The 16,788-nt window shown below is 29.5% G+C and overlaps 4 protein-coding genes across 4 annotated transcripts; 3 read left to right on the top strand and 1 right to left on the bottom strand.

Moving 5' to 3' along the window:
• Positions 1-1,821: 1,821 nt before the first annotated feature.
• LOC137815223 (uncharacterized) lies at positions 1,822-3,762 on the top strand. The gene is made up of 3 exons (XM_068618316.1): positions 1,822-2,054; positions 2,600-2,688; positions 3,430-3,762. The coding sequence occupies exons 1-3, from the start codon at positions 2,025-2,027 to the stop codon at positions 3,578-3,580; spliced, it is 270 nt and encodes an 89-aa protein (XP_068474417.1). The 5' UTR covers positions 1,822-2,024; the 3' UTR covers positions 3,581-3,762.
• A 990-nt stretch (positions 3,763-4,752) lies between these two features.
• LOC137815222 (mitotic spindle checkpoint protein MAD2) lies at positions 4,753-6,917 on the top strand. The gene is made up of 7 exons (XM_068618315.1): positions 4,753-5,007; positions 5,101-5,116; positions 5,232-5,362; positions 5,635-5,755; positions 6,091-6,194; positions 6,311-6,432; positions 6,519-6,917. Exons 1-7 carry the CDS (start codon positions 4,935-4,937, stop codon positions 6,573-6,575), a joined length of 624 nt encoding a protein of 207 aa, XP_068474416.1. The 5' UTR covers positions 4,753-4,934; the 3' UTR covers positions 6,576-6,917.
• A 1,958-nt stretch (positions 6,918-8,875) lies between these two features.
• Positions 8,876-13,168, bottom strand: LOC137815221 (trihelix transcription factor GT-1-like). Its single transcript, XM_068618313.1, has 5 exons — positions 12,366-13,168; positions 11,245-11,283; positions 10,353-10,484; positions 9,849-10,073; positions 8,876-9,345 (listed from the first exon to the last, which is right to left on the bottom strand). Exons 1-5 carry the CDS (start codon positions 12,898-12,900, stop codon positions 9,143-9,145), a joined length of 1,134 nt encoding a protein of 377 aa, XP_068474414.1. The 5' UTR covers positions 12,901-13,168; the 3' UTR covers positions 8,876-9,142.
• A 2,789-nt stretch (positions 13,169-15,957) lies between these two features.
• Positions 15,958-16,253, top strand: LOC137816268 (uncharacterized). The gene has a single exon (XM_068619346.1). The coding sequence runs from the start codon at positions 15,958-15,960 to the stop codon at positions 16,195-16,197; it is 240 nt and encodes a 79-aa protein (XP_068475447.1). The 3' UTR covers positions 16,198-16,253.
• The last annotated feature ends 535 nt before the right edge of the window (positions 16,254-16,788 follow it).

The following is a 16,788-nucleotide window of genomic DNA, read 5'->3' as shown; positions in this document are numbered from 1 at the left end:
ACTTACAATTTTTTTTTTATGTAATATGTCCAAACATTACATAAAAAAATTTACATAATTTTTTATGATGAGTATGATGCAAAGAAGTCGGATTTTGAAAGGTGGAACTAGGCTGCAAGTCTACTTCCAATTGTTGTAAATGTGCATTATTATTTAATGAATATTTACAACAATTAGAGGTAGACTTTTAGCCTAATTCAATCTTTCAAAATCGAACTACCTACATCATACCCATTATAGTAAATTTTGTGTATATCATCCTCTTCCTTTGAATTGGAAGATTATCCCAACTTTCAAAATTTAAGTTTGGATTTCGTTTACCTGTCTGAGGTCCCATAATTTTTATTACCGATTTTTGGAACTTTAGGTGGAGTTTGAGGGGCATCTAGGTGATCTTTGAAACTTAGACACATTACATATGAAAACAAAATTGTATGTGATGTTTGAGAAAATTACATACGAAAATAAAACCCTAAATAAGTTCGTAACCAATGTTTATTAATACTATTAATCTTATTAATATCATTATTATTAATATTATCAATGTTATTATTATTATTTATTAGAAAAACATAATTATGTTTGTATATTCGTATTTTTTAATTTTATCATAAACGTATATATGTATTTGTATTTTTTAATATTTGACAACATCATTGTATCTGCATTCTTTAATATTTAACAATATCTTTGTATCAACATTCGATAATCTCTATATGTCTGCATTTTTTAATATTTAAAAATATGTATGTGTATCCAGTTTTTTAATATTTAACAGTGTTTGTGTATTCCTATTTTTGTTTATTTTATCATAAAATAATGTGCATTTGCTATTTAATATATATTTAAAATATAAATACATAAAGTTGTTAGATATTAAAAAATACGGATACACAAATAAGGTAAAATATTAAAAAATAAAATACATGCATTCTCTAATAAAATAAATATTAAAAACACTTCGATCACGCCAGTTATAAAAATATTTAAAATACATGGCATGATATTTTTCACATCTTGTTCATGGTCATACAAAGAGAGCGTATTCAAGTACGATTCTTCCACCTTGCTACTCACGCATGCATATTTAGAATGTTCTACTTTTATGCTTTCAGAAAATAAAATAAAAATGAAAGAAAATGTATTGTTCAAAAAAAGTTATACTTTGACTCTTTACACGTCTTTTTAATTCAATACACGGATTGAATATATGTATCGGATATTGATACTTGTAAGACACTTGTATGATATGTATCAATAAAATGTCTAATTCAAAATATATTTGTTGAATTTTTGATAATTTTAGTATAATTTTAACATAATTTTAAAAATAAAAAATACATAATTTAAAATAAAATAAAATTTTATTATATAAATTTTTATTATGATTATAAAAATAAATAAAAAATCATTTTGAACTAGTCATGACAAATATTTTTCTATTAAAACAATTGAAACATACTTATACATATAAATCTTTATTGCAAATTTGTATAATTTATAATTATATAATATATAGACTTGTGTCCATATATCTTACATTTTAGATATTATACATATTTTCATGTCCGTATCAATATTTATGTCATATCAGTGTTCATGGCATATTTGTGTTTGTGTCAATGTCCATGCGACATAATACAAATTTAGGAATTCGGTTCTAAAAGAAAACTAGATTTGAAAAATGGAAAAGAAATAATAATATTCTTAAAAGGAAGGTCCAAAATTGAAGCATGAAAGTAGGAAGCCAACCATTGGTTCACTTCAAAATCAAGAAAAACAAGTAATTTTAATTAGTCGGTGTTGACCAATTCTCTGAATTTGGTAGCCACAAAGGTTACAAATTTGTAGGGTTATTGCATTAACCATAAAAAAGGCACGATTTTGGCATCGCATTCACACATATAAACGAGTTCAACATTCCTCATTCCTCATTCAGTTTAATAAGTTTCCTTGGAAGCAGAGCCTCTTTTCTGTTTTTCTCTTTGTTTTAGTTTCTCTTTTCTGCACCTTCTCTTCTCAACATGGCAGCCAACAGATGGTTGAAACCTGAGGTTCTTTTCTCTTCCTTCTATTTCTTTATCTTCCTATTTATCGTTATGATCAATTATCATTGAAATTTTGTATTTAAGGTGTTCTTTGTTTTAGAGATTGTATCTCCATCACGATTTTAAGAAAGAAATGTATATATAAACTGACGTTTACAATTTTTAAGAACAAAATCATAATAGAGGTCTGACCTCTAAAACGACAATATCTTGAGTGGAGTGATTAATTCTAACCATGTTATGTAAACAGACTTATACTCATAATTGAGTGTGTTTTTATGCATTATTCTTAAATCACTTTTAAAGTTTTGGTTGGTTCACTTAATTAAGGGAATGATTATCTCTGATGGAAGAACAGCACTAGTAATGTAATGATTTATTAAACTGGTGCACCTTTTGAACATATCAGTGGCATGAGACTGATTTATCCTATGATTAGATAGATTAATCTGCTAATTTTTTTTACAGTAATTAAGGTTTTGATTAAGAGGGTGATGATGATATAGTAAAGGGGTTTTTGTTTTGATTTTGAATGTTGTTATATGGAATAGGTATACCCACTCTTCGCTGCTGTTGGTGTGGCTGTTGGTATCTGCGGTATGCAACTTGTCAGGAATATAACCACCAATCCCGAAGTTAGGTATGCATCTCTCATATATCTGCACTATTCCATTTTATTTCTTCTCTCTTCGTTTTTTTTATGAAAAATTTTAATTTTTAATTGATATGAGATTTTCAATAAATTTGTTTTGACTTTTCATCTTCAAATTCAATGTTTCATTAAAGATTTCCAGGAAAATTAGGACAAGTTTTGTGAAAAACGTGATGCAATTTTAATGTAACAAAATGGTGACATAATTGTAGTTTAGAGTAATTACACAAAAAAAAAACCACAAAATTCGTGACACATTCTTATGACTTACACAACTTTGTTTTGGTAATAAAATTTGTCTCAATTTCATCAAAATCTTTCAATTAATGTTCTTCTATTATCGACTAGAGATTATGATATTTCATTTTTTTTAAGTGCTGCAAAACTAACCTTTTAGGTTGATTTTATAAACTTGTTAAGTTTAAAGTATACTTTTTATTTTACCATAGTATCCGACTCATTTAAAAGTCTATAACAAAAAAAAGTTTGTTTGACCTATCGTGTTATCCGCTATCAGACCATTATCGAATCATGCATAACATATATTGTCACGTCAAGACGTCAAAGGATGTGTTGGAGATCACACATTGATTAAGATATTTAATTTTTTATAAGTAGATTAAATCTCACCTTATAAATCGACTAATTAAGTTTAAAATTCACTTCTTAACCGAGATACGAGTATATATTTCTTGAGCTGTATCTTATTGAATTTGATCATGGTTTCAGGGTGACCAAGCAGAACAGAGCTGCTGGAATTCTTGAGAACTTTGAGGAGGGAGAGAAATATTCAGAACATAGCTTGAGGAAGTATGTTCGTGGCAAGAACCCTCAGATTATGCCATCAGTCAACAACTTCTTCTCTGAGCCATCCAACTAGATCAAATCCCAACTTTTCTGTTCCATCTTTCGAATTCATTTCAGAGATATAAAATTTTTGGGAATTGAGGAGTAGTAAGACAATGATATTTCCATTTTCTTGCCAACATGTTCTTCTATGATGGTGTAATTTCTTGATGGATTCAATTTACCTAATAATATAAACCTATATACTTTACATTTCCACAATCATCTTCATCACTTCCCTTCAATTTTCATGCTCATGCTGCTATTGTTTTTTAATGTTTCAGTCAATAATAAAAATAAAAAAATAATAGTTTAACAACCTTAAAGTTATATACCATTATTGATGCGATGGATTTAGAAATAAATATATATAATAAAATGTAAATTTAAAATTAAATAATATAAAAAGAATATTAAAATAATTGTATTGGAAGTTGTGACATGATTGTATGAAAAATAACGATTGTCAATGTATATACTTATAAATAAGAAGGAAGATGATAGTTTGACAACTCTTAAAATTGTATACAATTTTTTGATGGGATGAATTTAGAAATAAATTTATATAATAAAAAATAAATTTAGAATTAAATAATATAAAAAAATATTAAAATAATAGTATTAAGAGTTATAATATGATTGTATACAAAATATGGTAATAACTAACAAATGATACACTGGCTTATAAATTTATCATGAGTATAATTTATAAATGATTATTCCAAGAATTCAAAAAACTTGTTATATAAATAGATTTTTGTGTGATTGAAAACCGGTCTATATAAAGAATTATAAATGTTAATAAATTTTAATCATAATAAATTATTAATATTTATTCAGTGACATCTTATAATTAAAACTATTTTAGTTTCTCAGTATAAAATAAAAATAAATATTAATCAGTTGCTATTTAAAAATAAAACTAATTTTATTGAAATACATAAAAAAAAATACACTTTCTTATAATTTTGTGATCTATTTTTATATTATTTCTGTATTTGTAATGTAAATACACGTGGAGTTGCACTCAAAATGAATGGGATCGGGAATCTCAAAAGGCAAATTCCTTTCACATGACCGTTAAATTGAATTTTTTTAAACAATAACGGCGTTGCCACCATGGATCAATAAAGGCCCAATAACAAGCCACTCCCAAAAAAAAAATAAAAAAATTGAAACTAGCCGTTATGGTGCTTCCCCATCAAGTTTCTTTTCCACTTCCAATCCCTAATTTATTGCCATCTTTTTCCCCTTTTTCAAACCAGTTCACTCCGCTCACCAGATAAAAAAATCGTTCTCATTTTGCTTCACCGCGCAATCACCGATCTCAAAGTCTAAAACTTTTTAACGTTTTCTCTTTGTTGGAAATTACGCACCGAAGAAAGGGAATGGCTGCAAGAACAGTTGCGAAAGACATAATCACTCTTCGTGGTTCCGCAGCAATCGTTAGCGAGTTCTTCGGTATTAATCCCTTCTCTCTGTTTTGCATATTTAGTGTATTTTGCAATCGATGAACTCGTGTCTGAGTTTTTTGTTGGTGATTTTTCAAATCAGGATATGCTGCCAACAGGTTTGAACCCCGTGTTCTGCAATTTTTTCAGCTTTGTTTTTCACATTTCAATTCATGTATTTGGCTGGAAATTTTTGTGACAATTTTAAGTTCGTTCACATGGGAATTTGATCAGCATTCTCTACAACCGTGGAGTTTATCCAGAAGAAAGTTTTGTGAAGGTGAAGAAATACGGGCTTCCCATGTTGCTCACTGAAGATGAGGGTGTCAAATCCTTTATGACCAATCTAACTGCTCAGCTTTCTGGTAACTACTGATTTGTTCTTTCTGTTGTGGTTCTCTCCATCTCTTAGGTGCTGTGGAGGAATTGAATCAATTCATTGGTTTATTGGGGATTATTGTTTTTGGATTAAATTGTTCATAGTATTAACTGTAACTGGGAATATCTAAAATTTTATTTTAAGAAAGGGTTTACATTTTTGAGTCACTGCTAAGATTTACTTATTTTTTTTCTTATTGGTTTAGTGGTAGTTCAGTTGTGGTATTGTTGTTGACCATTGCTTTTGAATGTTGAAAAGAATGGCTTGAGGCTGGCAAGTTGCAGAGGGTGGTCCTTGTTATAATGAGCAAGGCCACCAGTGAAGTGCTTGAAAGATGGAACTTCAGCATTGAGACTGACGGTGAAGTTGTTGAGAAGGGGTGGGTAACAACATAACTAATGTCTTGTTTAGTGTAAATAAACTTCACATTGCTCAAAACACTCCTGAATAAACTGGGTTTCTCTTGTAAGTTAAAACTAACTTATGTATTTGAGCTTTAAATTAACTCTCTCATCGTACTTCTCCAAAAACTAATGTGCCCAATTTGGTCTTAACTTCTTAATCGTTAAGTGTTTACTGCACAATGTTCATTAAGTGTTTACTGCACAATGTTCATTAAGTGTTTACTGCACAATGTTCATGTACGCAGGGCCTACTCATGCTAAATAAAATTCCACCCTTGGTTTATGCTTTTCTTTGTGTTTCAATTTTCAGTATCTCGAGAGAAAAGAGTGACAAAGAAATCATGAGAGAGATACAAGCTATTATGAGGCAGATTGCTTCAAGTATCACCTATTTGCCTTGCCTGGACGAACCTTGTAAGAATCACGCAATGTTTATGTGAATGAGTTGCATCTCTTTCTGCTTTTCATCTTCTTATTATTCATTCAAAGTTTCTTTTATCTCCTAGCTGAGCATGGCTATCTTCTTTCAGGTGTTTTTGATGTGTTAGCGTACACTGACACAGATGTGGCAGTTCCATTCACTTGGATTGAGAGTGATCCAAAACTTATTGCAAATCCACAAATGGTGAAATTGCATTCCTTCGATACTAAGGTGAATTTGGATCCACAGAACTTGACTCACATACTTGGTTTAGTTTGCTTAATTTATTTGACTCATTTTTTGTTTTGGCTATACAGATTCACAAGGTTGACACACTGGTATCATACAAGAATGACGAATGGGATGAAGAGTAGATGAGTCCCTATCTCTGTTCAGCTTCAGCTTTTGGTCGTTCTCAGGTCTTGCAGTGAATTTTCTATTCACATTGTTGTTTGTCCGTAGTGCTGTGTGTGTCAAACTAGTAGGTAGTATTAATCCTCCCCTCTGTGTTTCACTTGTTGTGGCTGCAAGAATTCTCCCTGTTCTTCAGAAGGCTGGATTGGATTCATCAATCATTTCAGTCTTATAAAATAATTAATCATTCTGGTTGTTGAAACTATGCATCTAAGTGGCATGTCATAGCAAATGAGGTTGCAGCCAAATACTTCATGTAAATATGTTGAGATGTTGAATTGTTTTTTTAATCATTCCATGAAGTATTTTGAGTTAAATTTATTGATAAATACTTCCAAAGCTAACTCTAATCCCATCAGAGACAGAAGTTTGGGAAATTTAGAAAGTATGGATAAAAAGTTTCTTATAAGCGTTCAAAATGCAGAAAGAAACGAAATGAATTTGAAAATAATTACAAGTTAATTTATAAAGAAATAAATAATCTTTTTAAAATTTTACATTTACCTAACTTGTTTAAAAACGTACTTTTAATTGTATTTATTTAGAATAGAAGAAAAGCAGAGTAAGTAAAGTAAAGTGGGTTAGTGATGCGAAGGTACTTTTAAAAACGTACTTTTAATGGCATTTTAAAATAAAGTTAGAGGGAAAAAATAAACTATGTAAAGTGACAACTAATTTTTTTAAAATAAGGAAAGGGAAAACAGATTTGACAAGGAGAAAAAAGTAGGCTGTTGCTTCCTGCAACTCATATTTTCTTGGAGCACCTTATAACTTTTATAATTCCATAAATACCTTTATAATAAGTTAAACCAATATACTATTTCCTGATAAGATAATAAATAAACGAATTTATATATTTTAACAATTAACTATCATGAATTATTATTTTTTATTCATTTTAATATACATTTTTAATATCTGATAGATTACCTATCATTATTTGATATTTTATGAAAAATATGATAATAACTTAATATTCAAATTTATAACTTTATTAATTGCCCAGTTTATGATTATAAAAATATTAATTAAATTATTTTTAAAAAATTCTACATTTGTCAAGTCCTCTGTAGTTTTGTCACCTATGGAATAAAAAAAATCAAGTTTAACTAACCAAAGAATATCAAATCCAATGTTTTGAAATTTCAAAAATTTGTTTAAAACATTAAACTAAAACTGATATTTTATCTAAAGAATTGCCTAATTTTGTTCTCTGTTACCTATGAAGATATGTAAGACTAAGAACTCATTCTTATCAAGCTAAAATAAGAAATAATAATAATATTTCATTTTTCTTTAAATTATGAAAAATAATTTTATTCATATAAGGACTAAAATATTTTAAAATTATATTAACTTTACATTTTTTATTAAAGTTACTACTGTTAAGATGAATATATGCACTAACATAGTTATGAAACAATCCATACGAACCTCGTTATTATCCGGACTGAGTCAATAAAAAAACAGTAATTCGTTCGAGTTAATATTTTATCACACACTATACTATAATATTGTATTGTTTACTTTTTTATTTATAGATTTTTATTAGAGAAGAAAATTAGATATTAGTTATTTTACTATGGCATTTTGAATATTTATAAGAATACACTTTATTTTTTCTTTATACGTTAGTTATTATGATAATTTTAAATTTAGATATTACAAAAAATATTATTTCTTAAAAGAAGATGACCAAAGTGTGACCATTAACTGAATTAACCGGTCTTTACAATTCATGTGGGCCAAATTCTCCCTTACCAAATCAATTCTAATACCGCAACCTGCTATTAACCTGCTATTGGAAATGACAAAAATATCCTTAAAAATGACGAAAATAGTCTAATCTAAGAAAAGGTGTGGATAAAAAATACTTCTAGAAATATTCGGAATTTGAATTTTTGAATTCCAGAAATTCTTTTCGCATTCCAGTTTTGTGTTCTGGATTTTTTTTTAGAATGTATTTTTTAGTTTTGAATTATATTTATTATTCCGAGAATAAGGATGATTTTGGAATTTTTAAAAAAATGATATGGTGCAGGAAGAAATTGCCTTCATGTGGTGACAAATTTTCATAACACTGGTGGTAACACTTTTTTGCGTCCCTTCAGATGCAATATCAATCAAGATTTTGGCATGTAGAAACTTTGATACACCTGGCAAGTAATAATTTCCAAACAAAAAATAATCTGATTTAAGTTGAAGTTAATAGTTATTGCAAGTGTCAAAGATATAGGTACAGAGAAGTAGAAGAAGTATATAGCAAAATATGAGATGAAAATGATCCATTAAAAAATCTAGACAACAATATGTCCTCACTGCAAATGCATATTTACAGACATGTGAAGGGCACTTTGTGCAGAGGGGCTAGTTAATTTTCCTATCAAAAAACTATAAACAGCATTATCGAAAGTAAAACTAATACAATTCCAGGTTAGTATCGCACATATATAAAAAAAACCTGAACAGTGGCCACCATAGTTCTCCACAGAATTTGATCATACCATCATCTACTTTCTGTCAAGTTTCAACTCACACCACGATATATGGCACCAGGTCGAAGATCATCCAAGTTGTCAATATTTCTATATCCGTCAAATTCTCTTAAACATACCCAACCCCGGCGGGTCAGAAAATCACGGTAATCATTTTCAGTGTAAAATACCTTGTCTTCAGTATGCACAGGAAGATGCTCGGACTCATCATACAGACATAATTTAATGGCCATTCCTGCAATTATAATTAGATATATATATATAACATCATGACTTGATAGATAATACTAAAAACTAAAAAATATTACAAGATTTTAAAATTCAAAATACACATAAAAATCAAATATATCATAATATCTAAGGTTCAACCCTGCATGATAATATTCCTTAAAAATAACAAAAGAAAATGAAAAAATACTTTATATTTTTTATTTTTAAGGGAAAAATAAAAATAGCATTCAGAAAATATTTTTTTTCTTTTTAAAAAAATTGTTGTCCAGCTATGAAGCGATATTTTACTGGTTCAATTGAAAACCCGTTTTATGGTTTTAGTGTACCAGATATTAAACCAGTTTACCAGTTGGACCAGTCCGGTTTTAACAACATAGCAAAACCAACATATGAACTTCAAAAACTGCACTGCATCAAATGAGTAAAGCTCCTAGACATTAAAATTAAATAAAAACATTAAATGTGTACATATCACGACAATAATTAGAGGAATAAAGTGAATCTAACCTTCATCCAGGTGAAGAGTGTAACTTCCTATAGGCATTTCACGGTCAATACTTCGGATGATCTGGTCTTCATCCTCCAACCAAAATGTGCGCTTAGTTCTCAACCTAAAAGCAGCCCTGATTGCCTCTTTGATGGCTTCTGGAGTGCCGTCAATACCTATTCGTCTTGTATAATCACCCCATTTAACTGATATAACCCTTCCACAACATGACTGACTTTCTCCACCTGCCAAAGTAGGAAGAATTGATTGCATAAATAAGATAGCAATTAAGCTAAAGATGAGGGGACTGAATCTAATTGATTCCATATCTTGAGGCCTGAAATAACTACATTTATTTTACCATGTTTTTTAGGTTCTACAACATTTTCCAAAAATTAGCCAAAGCTGCTGTCACAAACAGTGTACATTTACAAAGACACATTAACTTCTATTTCGCAGACATTTTCTCTTTCATTGGTGAGTGAGCAAGTATGCATCAAACTATGAAGCTTTACATAACTTACCATTTCCAGAAGTCTCTCTCCAATTCCAAGGAGGGACTCCACTAGCTGCAACAGCATCAGCTGTGGTAATGGCAAGAGGATGTCCATCATGATCCAAACTTCTCTCAAGATTGAGTGTTGGTCTTCCAGTAGCTATATGCCAAGTATTTGAGAATTATGGTAAATGAAGTAGCAAAAATTATGGTAAAGGAGATAAAATGCATATTTAAATTCTTTATTAGAGACTCCCTCTCCTGAAAAGTTAAGTGCTTGTTTACTTTTGTTTTCATTTCCCATTCTCATTTTTAATAACAAAATTGTTTTCACTCAACGTGACAAAAAAAAAAACATTTTGCTCAAAGTAAACAGACCCTAAATCATCACTCTAAAATGTTGAAAATACTAATTTTGGCCATTGAAATGCAGCAAAATGTAGACAACAGACTATAGAAAAAAATGATAATGCTAAGCAATAAGCTATGAATACTTCCTCCCAACATACAATTACATGCTTATCTGGTCATGCGTAGTAAGAAGGAGTATGAGTACTTCATCGCATTATTTGAGTACTGTACTAGAGATTATAATTAAGTGAAACTGATAAATGATAAGCATTAAGCAACAAGAATAATTTTTACCACCATGTGGAGAAAAAATTATCTGGCCACACATTAACAGAAAGAGTTCCTAGTAAATTATATCTATACTGAAGAGTACAACATTTGAATTATCATTTCAACAAACTCTTCCAAGGTAAAATTTCATCATTTATGTTGGATATTGTGTATATACTAAACCAAAACGGCACAAGGAATTAAACACCCCCCGGTCATGAGTTATGAAATTCGAAATGATAGAGTAAAAAACAATACAGAGTGAGTAGGCAGCTGAAAGCTGGATTATAATGACATACCTTCTACAGGTCCAAAAGAGATGCTAGTATCATCAATACCTGTAGAGCAAGATAACCATTAAACTATTGTTCCTAAAGATGAAATGGGTGAAATTATAAACTCAACAGATATCCAAAGTGGTAGTTTAGTACTGGATAGGAATTAAACCCCACTTTCAAATTGTTGAGATTTATACTGCCATATGTAAAAAATAGACAGCTATCAAGCTATCCATGGATATAAGCTGATGCTCACAACTTAAGGATAAGGCTTTCAACCAACAAATAAACGTGATTTCCAATCACATTTCCTAAACTTATACAGGACAATTGAAAGCTTCTTCTTTACTGCTTCAAAATTTGTGTTTCATAAAGAAACATAGATAGCTGAAGGCTAAATGCATAAAAATCAATCACCACGTGCCAGCAATTTTAAACCAAAGTGCCATTATTTTGGTCTAAATTTGTCGGATTTTGGAAAATGCAATCCATTTAGCAGTTACATTACAAGTACGGAATTTAGGTTTCCCCAGTTACGTTTTTCCCCACATTATCTCTTTTAAGCATTCTTGCTTGGGAATTTTAGGTTGTGTTTTTTGTTTATCTCGGTTTCATTACAAAATTTGTCAAATTTGAGAAATTCCAGAATGTCCAGTTTTGACCAAAGTCACTTACACAATCTCTTTTAAACAAAACAAACCATAAAAAAGTATCCAAAACAGATATCAAACATCCCCACTCCCTGCTAAACTTAGAGATGCAGCTTCACAAGCAATTTGCTTACAAAGGTTGTGTGACTAATATTCCGGAAGAATTTTCAGACTAACTTATTTCCGGCCACGTTTTAGCCTCAAAACCAAGTCTTTACACCTAGAAACTATTCATTTTAGCTGTTTTAGTCCTCACACCTAGAAACTACTCCTTTTAGTCCCTACAATTTTAGACAACAGGACCATCACTAAATCAACATTGTAAAAACAAGTTTGACTCCCACACTAATTCACCTCAAAAGTCAGATTCCTAACCTAAACAGAACCTCATGCAACAAAAACAAACATAACACAATTCAATTAAAGGAATCCCTAACCTAACCTAACGGTTCACAGAAGTGATGAATTACACTACAACGAGTTAACTACTACCTTTATCAGCAAACTGCATGAAAGAATCAACCTTCGGCGGAGGAGTGGGGCTCTTGTACTGCACATTCTTGCTCCTCTCTCTGAGGATCTCATCAATCTCCTTGTAATACGACATCTTGGCAGAGCCGCTCCCTCCACGGTCCTGGTGCTTGGCCTTCTTGAACTCCTTGAGTAGGTTGCGCCACTTATCGGTGCACATGGTGGGAGACCGATCGAAACCCTTCTCCCTCATCTTGGCGGATATCTGCTCCCAGAGGTGCTTGTTGGACTTGGAAGTGTTGAAGAGCGCGTCCATCTCGCGGCGGAGGCCAATGAGCGAGCGCGTCTCGTCCTGCACCCACGTCTCCGCCCGCTTCTTGGGGGCTTTGATCTCCACCTCGGGGTCCTCTCCGCTGCTCTCGCCGAGGATCATCGGCGGAGGGTGGTGCGGCGGCGGCGGCGCGAGGTCGCCGTTGGAGACGACCTCGATCATCATGTCGCGCGCGCCTTCCTCCTTGTAGAAGTCGATTGGGCGCGGCTTCTCCGACAGGTACATGGTTGGGTGAGTTCGTTGCTGTGAGTGTGAATTGTTGTTGAGTTGAGGGATTCTGTTGCAGAAGAAGGATTGAGAAAGAGAGAGTGATGGTTATGGTAATGGTAATTGTAATTGTAAAAGTTAGGGATTGGGTTTTGGGGTGAAATTTTGAAGTGGTGAAGTAGTGAAGAAGAAGAAGAAGAAGGTTAGGGGTTTTGTGTTGTGTGTGTGTTTGTGTATGTCAGCGTGAAGTAAAAGCCTTTTGGATGCGGTGGAAAGAAAGGGGATGAGGAAGAGGGAACGTGTCTGTCTCTTCTTAACACTATTAATTATTATTATATTATTATTTAATTAATTAATTAATTAACAATATACTACTATTATTTCTATTTTTTCTCTTAAAACAAGATATTTTCACAAGAAAATGAATAGACTTTGCTTCCACAAACTATACTAAATCATAAATCCTAAAATTCTATAAATATATTTAAATTAATTAATTATTTTTACACATTATAAAAAAATTATTAAATAACAACTAAAATTATAGATAAAAAATAATTCATCATTATATTAACTAAATTATATATTATTTTAAAAATTATAAAAAAAATTATTATTAAACAAAATTTATAAAATAATTTTTAAATTGGTATTTATCAGAGTTTAGCTATTAATATTTTAGATTTTAAATTGATCTTAATTAATTTTTTTGAAACTAATTTAAAATCTGAAATATTATTAAATAAAGTCTTATAAAAAATGTTAGATAACAATTTTAAAATTATTTTATAGATTTTTATTAATAATAAAAATGATTTTAAATATCAATAATTTTTTTAATCATTAAAATTGTTTTTAATTTAGTTAATAGTAACTAATTATGTTGGTGTCTAAAATTAATTACAATTTAATGATTTACTGTAGTGATATAAGAAAAACTTAAATAAATTTTAAATTTGTAATATATAATTCATATTTATTACTAAATTTTATTTAATTTTTTAAAATTACTCATTTTTACTTAATTTATATCATTTATTATTTTTTTAAACTGAAAGACTTTAATATCTTTTTTTAACCATCACTTGCTTATGTATACATTAAATATATGACTTATTACATATTAAATACTAAAAAAAGAATTTATTAGATACTCGAATTTTTTTATTTATTTAATTCTAAAAATAAAATAAATTTATGCATTAAACACATAAATCCAACTTCCATCAATTTACCTAACGTAACGCTATTTATCTTAAAAGAAGTCCTTTATCTGCTGCTAACTTTGTTGGACTTTCTTGGTCTTTATATTTAAACTTAATGGTTGTTTTAAACAACCTTTTTTGAAGTACATTTTAAATTGTATGCAGTATTAAATTGTGTTTTGTTTTATCTTTATAAATTTATACGAAATATTTTTTTTCCTTTACATGTTAAACAAATTTATTTGAATTTTTTTGTGGAGGGATGTTTTAAAATGTGATCACTTGCTCTTGGGTATTTTTCATTATCTTTTTTTAATCAAGTTTTTTTTGTTTATATTTTTATTTAAGTATTTGTGTAATAAAAAATAATAAATTAAATATAAAATTTTCACTTTTAAAATATTAAATTCAAAAATTTATTATGTGTAAACAAAAATCACATTTAGATTTTGTGTAAGACGATATTCTTTACCAAATATTTCAAGTTCACCCTTTAGTGTGAAATAAACACTCTTTTCTTTCACATACATTTATTGTCGTGAGAAAATTCATAAATACAATAGGTGGATATGGTACAAAGTACTATTTATAAGTTAAGTACTTAAAACTTCATCTTCTCTACATGAAAATTATGTTGTTATTTTTTTCATCACTTTCATGATTTTGTTGTTATTTTAGTGTTTTCCATACACATTATGAAAATATGCTTCACTTTCCTCTTTATGTTTAACAATGCAAATGTTGTTGTGATTGATGTCTTGTTTTGTGAACCGAGGTTGTTGTTTGTGGATATTGGTTTGAGTGTATTAAAAGGAAATATAATTTTGTGAATGATTGGGTTAGGGTGTGTAAGAAGATAATGTTGCTTTGTAAGTAAATATTCAATTTAGTCTACTAAGTTATTAAGGTGATGAATAACATATACTTTAATACATTTTTAATATAAATGTGTCCTTAAGTATTATCTTTTATGTCAAATTATAAGTTTTTACTGTCAATTAAATTGTGTTTTCTTTAGGATTGAAATGGTAAACCATATTTTTGTCTGAGATCGTGAAAAACAACTTTAATAGGAGGTGATGAACTAGTTTATGATGTGCTCACCCAAAATTGTGTAAATAATGATTTTTTGGAAAGGAAAAAGAGTGTTGAGAGGAAGTTATATCTATAATGAATATCACTCTTCAATACTCTTAAGAGGACCCTTCTTATAATGACGAAAAAAACATGTGAATCTCACTGGATGGAACAATGTTGAGCATGACAAAAAGGGGTTGTCCCATGTGATTAAGGCGTTGACTTTGTATGAGTGGTTACTTGACAAGATTTTAAACGAAACAAATGAACTTGAATGCGAGACGATGAATTATTTAATGATATTTTAATGAAAAAAATACTCAATAAATATTGGTAACAAATTTATCGTAAATATTTTTAGTAGTTTATCAAAGAATAAATCTAAAGTTCAATCATAGAATCACCTTTTGATTTTATTTTTACATGGGGCAAACACACGTTATTTGTGTTTCTTGTTTTATGTAGGATAGTAAAATAATAACTTTTGATTAGGTTACGTCTCACCCTCAACACAACATTGATATAAAGACAATAGATACAACATGATGTAAAGACAGTATATACAACTTGGATGAAAAAACGATAAATATTTTAACAACTTAGTTTAAATTTAGACACATTGTGCTCCATATAAAACCACTCACCTTAATTATCTTTTTACCAAAAATACACATTGATTCATTGGAAATGAGAGGATTCACGTCCTTCGAGATTTATAAGCCAATGACAAGTATAAAATGTCCCTTATTGCATGTGAAATTTTTTTCCTTATCAAGATATCATAACGAAAAACATGGATTCTGGCATGTCGTGGGCTGATCAATGGGACAACAACCCAGATCCGTCTCCGACATCAAATAAAGACAAGAAAAAGAACAAGGATGAAGCTGGTAAGAATAAATTTGGAAAAACTGTGATGAATTTCAAATGGGTGAAAGAACTTCGCAAAAAAACTAGCAAGTCATCAAGATATTGTTATCATGATCATGGGTGCATTTGTTATTTGAAAACTTTGGTGACTAAATCAAATTAAAATATGTAAATTATTATTGATTCATATTTGATGGAACTAACTTGTTCCATCAAATAAATTTCATTCACCTTTTTGTTTTGATGTTGAAGTATCGTATAATAATATGTTGTTTTAATTAATTTGATTGTTATTTCTTTTATGTTTCTTCGTATTACTTTCAAGTTATATTTGATGATCATGACTTTAATTATATTAAACTAAAATTATACACAAAAATTCTGACTTCAATTATATCAAATTTTACTAAAATCATACTTAACAGGTATGATTTACTCAATTTCAAAATATTTTTTTTATCTATTTCAAAAAAATCAAAATATAACTACACCATTTGTAAAAAAAATATCCAAAAAATAACGATGAATGATGGCCTCAAGGCAAAAAAAACATGTTTTGCCAAAGATTTCATAGCCAATGGCAGCAAAAATGAATAAAATAAAATAATTTGTCTTGTATTGGCCATTCACAAAATATAATAAAAATGTTAATATGTCAATTGCTTGATTTCATTAATAGAAAACAAAAATGTGAGGCATCCCTTTAATAGAAAAATATTATGCAACTAGTATTGCATCAAATAAAAATATCATA

This window comes from Phaseolus vulgaris, chromosome 1 (genome assembly GCF_000499845.2).
Source record: "Phaseolus vulgaris cultivar G19833 chromosome 1, P. vulgaris v2.0, whole genome shotgun sequence".
Taxonomy (NCBI): Eukaryota; Viridiplantae; Streptophyta; class Magnoliopsida; order Fabales; family Fabaceae; genus Phaseolus; species Phaseolus vulgaris.
Note: the sequence above shows the minus strand (reverse complement) of the source record. Positions and strands in the feature narration are given on the sequence as shown.

What these genes read in the sequence shown, in the direction of transcription:
- LOC137815223 (XM_068618316.1), top strand. Translation starts at nt 2,025, where the DNA reads ATGGCAGCCAACAGATGGTTGAAACCTGAG. An exon ending in ACAGATGGTTGAAACCTGAG is followed by an intron (nt 2,055 to 2,599) that starts GTTCTTTTCTCT and finishes TATATGGAATAG; the next exon opens with GTATACCCACTCTTCGCTGC. An exon ending in ACCACCAATCCCGAAGTTAG is followed by an intron (nt 2,689 to 3,429) that starts GTATGCATCTCT and finishes TCATGGTTTCAG; the next exon opens with GGTGACCAAGCAGAACAGAG.
- LOC137815222 (XM_068618315.1), top strand. Translation starts at nt 4,935, where the DNA reads ATGGCTGCAAGAACAGTTGCGAAAGACATAATCACTCTTCGTGGTTCC. An exon ending in GCCTTGCCTGGACGAACCTT is followed by an intron (nt 6,195 to 6,310) that starts GTAAGAATCACG and finishes ATCTTCTTTCAG; the next exon opens with GTGTTTTTGATGTGTTAGCG. An exon ending in TGCATTCCTTCGATACTAAG is followed by an intron (nt 6,433 to 6,518) that starts GTGAATTTGGAT and finishes TTGGCTATACAG; the next exon opens with ATTCACAAGGTTGACACACT.
- LOC137815221 (XM_068618313.1), bottom strand. Translation starts at nt 12,900, where the DNA reads ATGTACCTGTCGGAGAAGCCGCGCCCAATCGACTTCTACAAGGAGGAA. An exon ending in CTCTTTTGGACCTGTAGAAG is followed by an intron (nt 10,485 to 11,244) that starts GTATGTCATTAT and finishes CTTGGCATATAG; the next exon opens with CTACTGGAAGACCAACACTC. An exon ending in CACTCTTCACCTGGATGAAG is followed by an intron (nt 9,346 to 9,848) that starts GTTAGATTCACT and finishes TTATAATTGCAG; the next exon opens with GAATGGCCATTAAATTATGT.
- LOC137816268 (XM_068619346.1), top strand. Translation starts at nt 15,958, where the DNA reads ATGGATTCTGGCATGTCGTGGGCTGATCAATGGGACAACAACCCAGAT.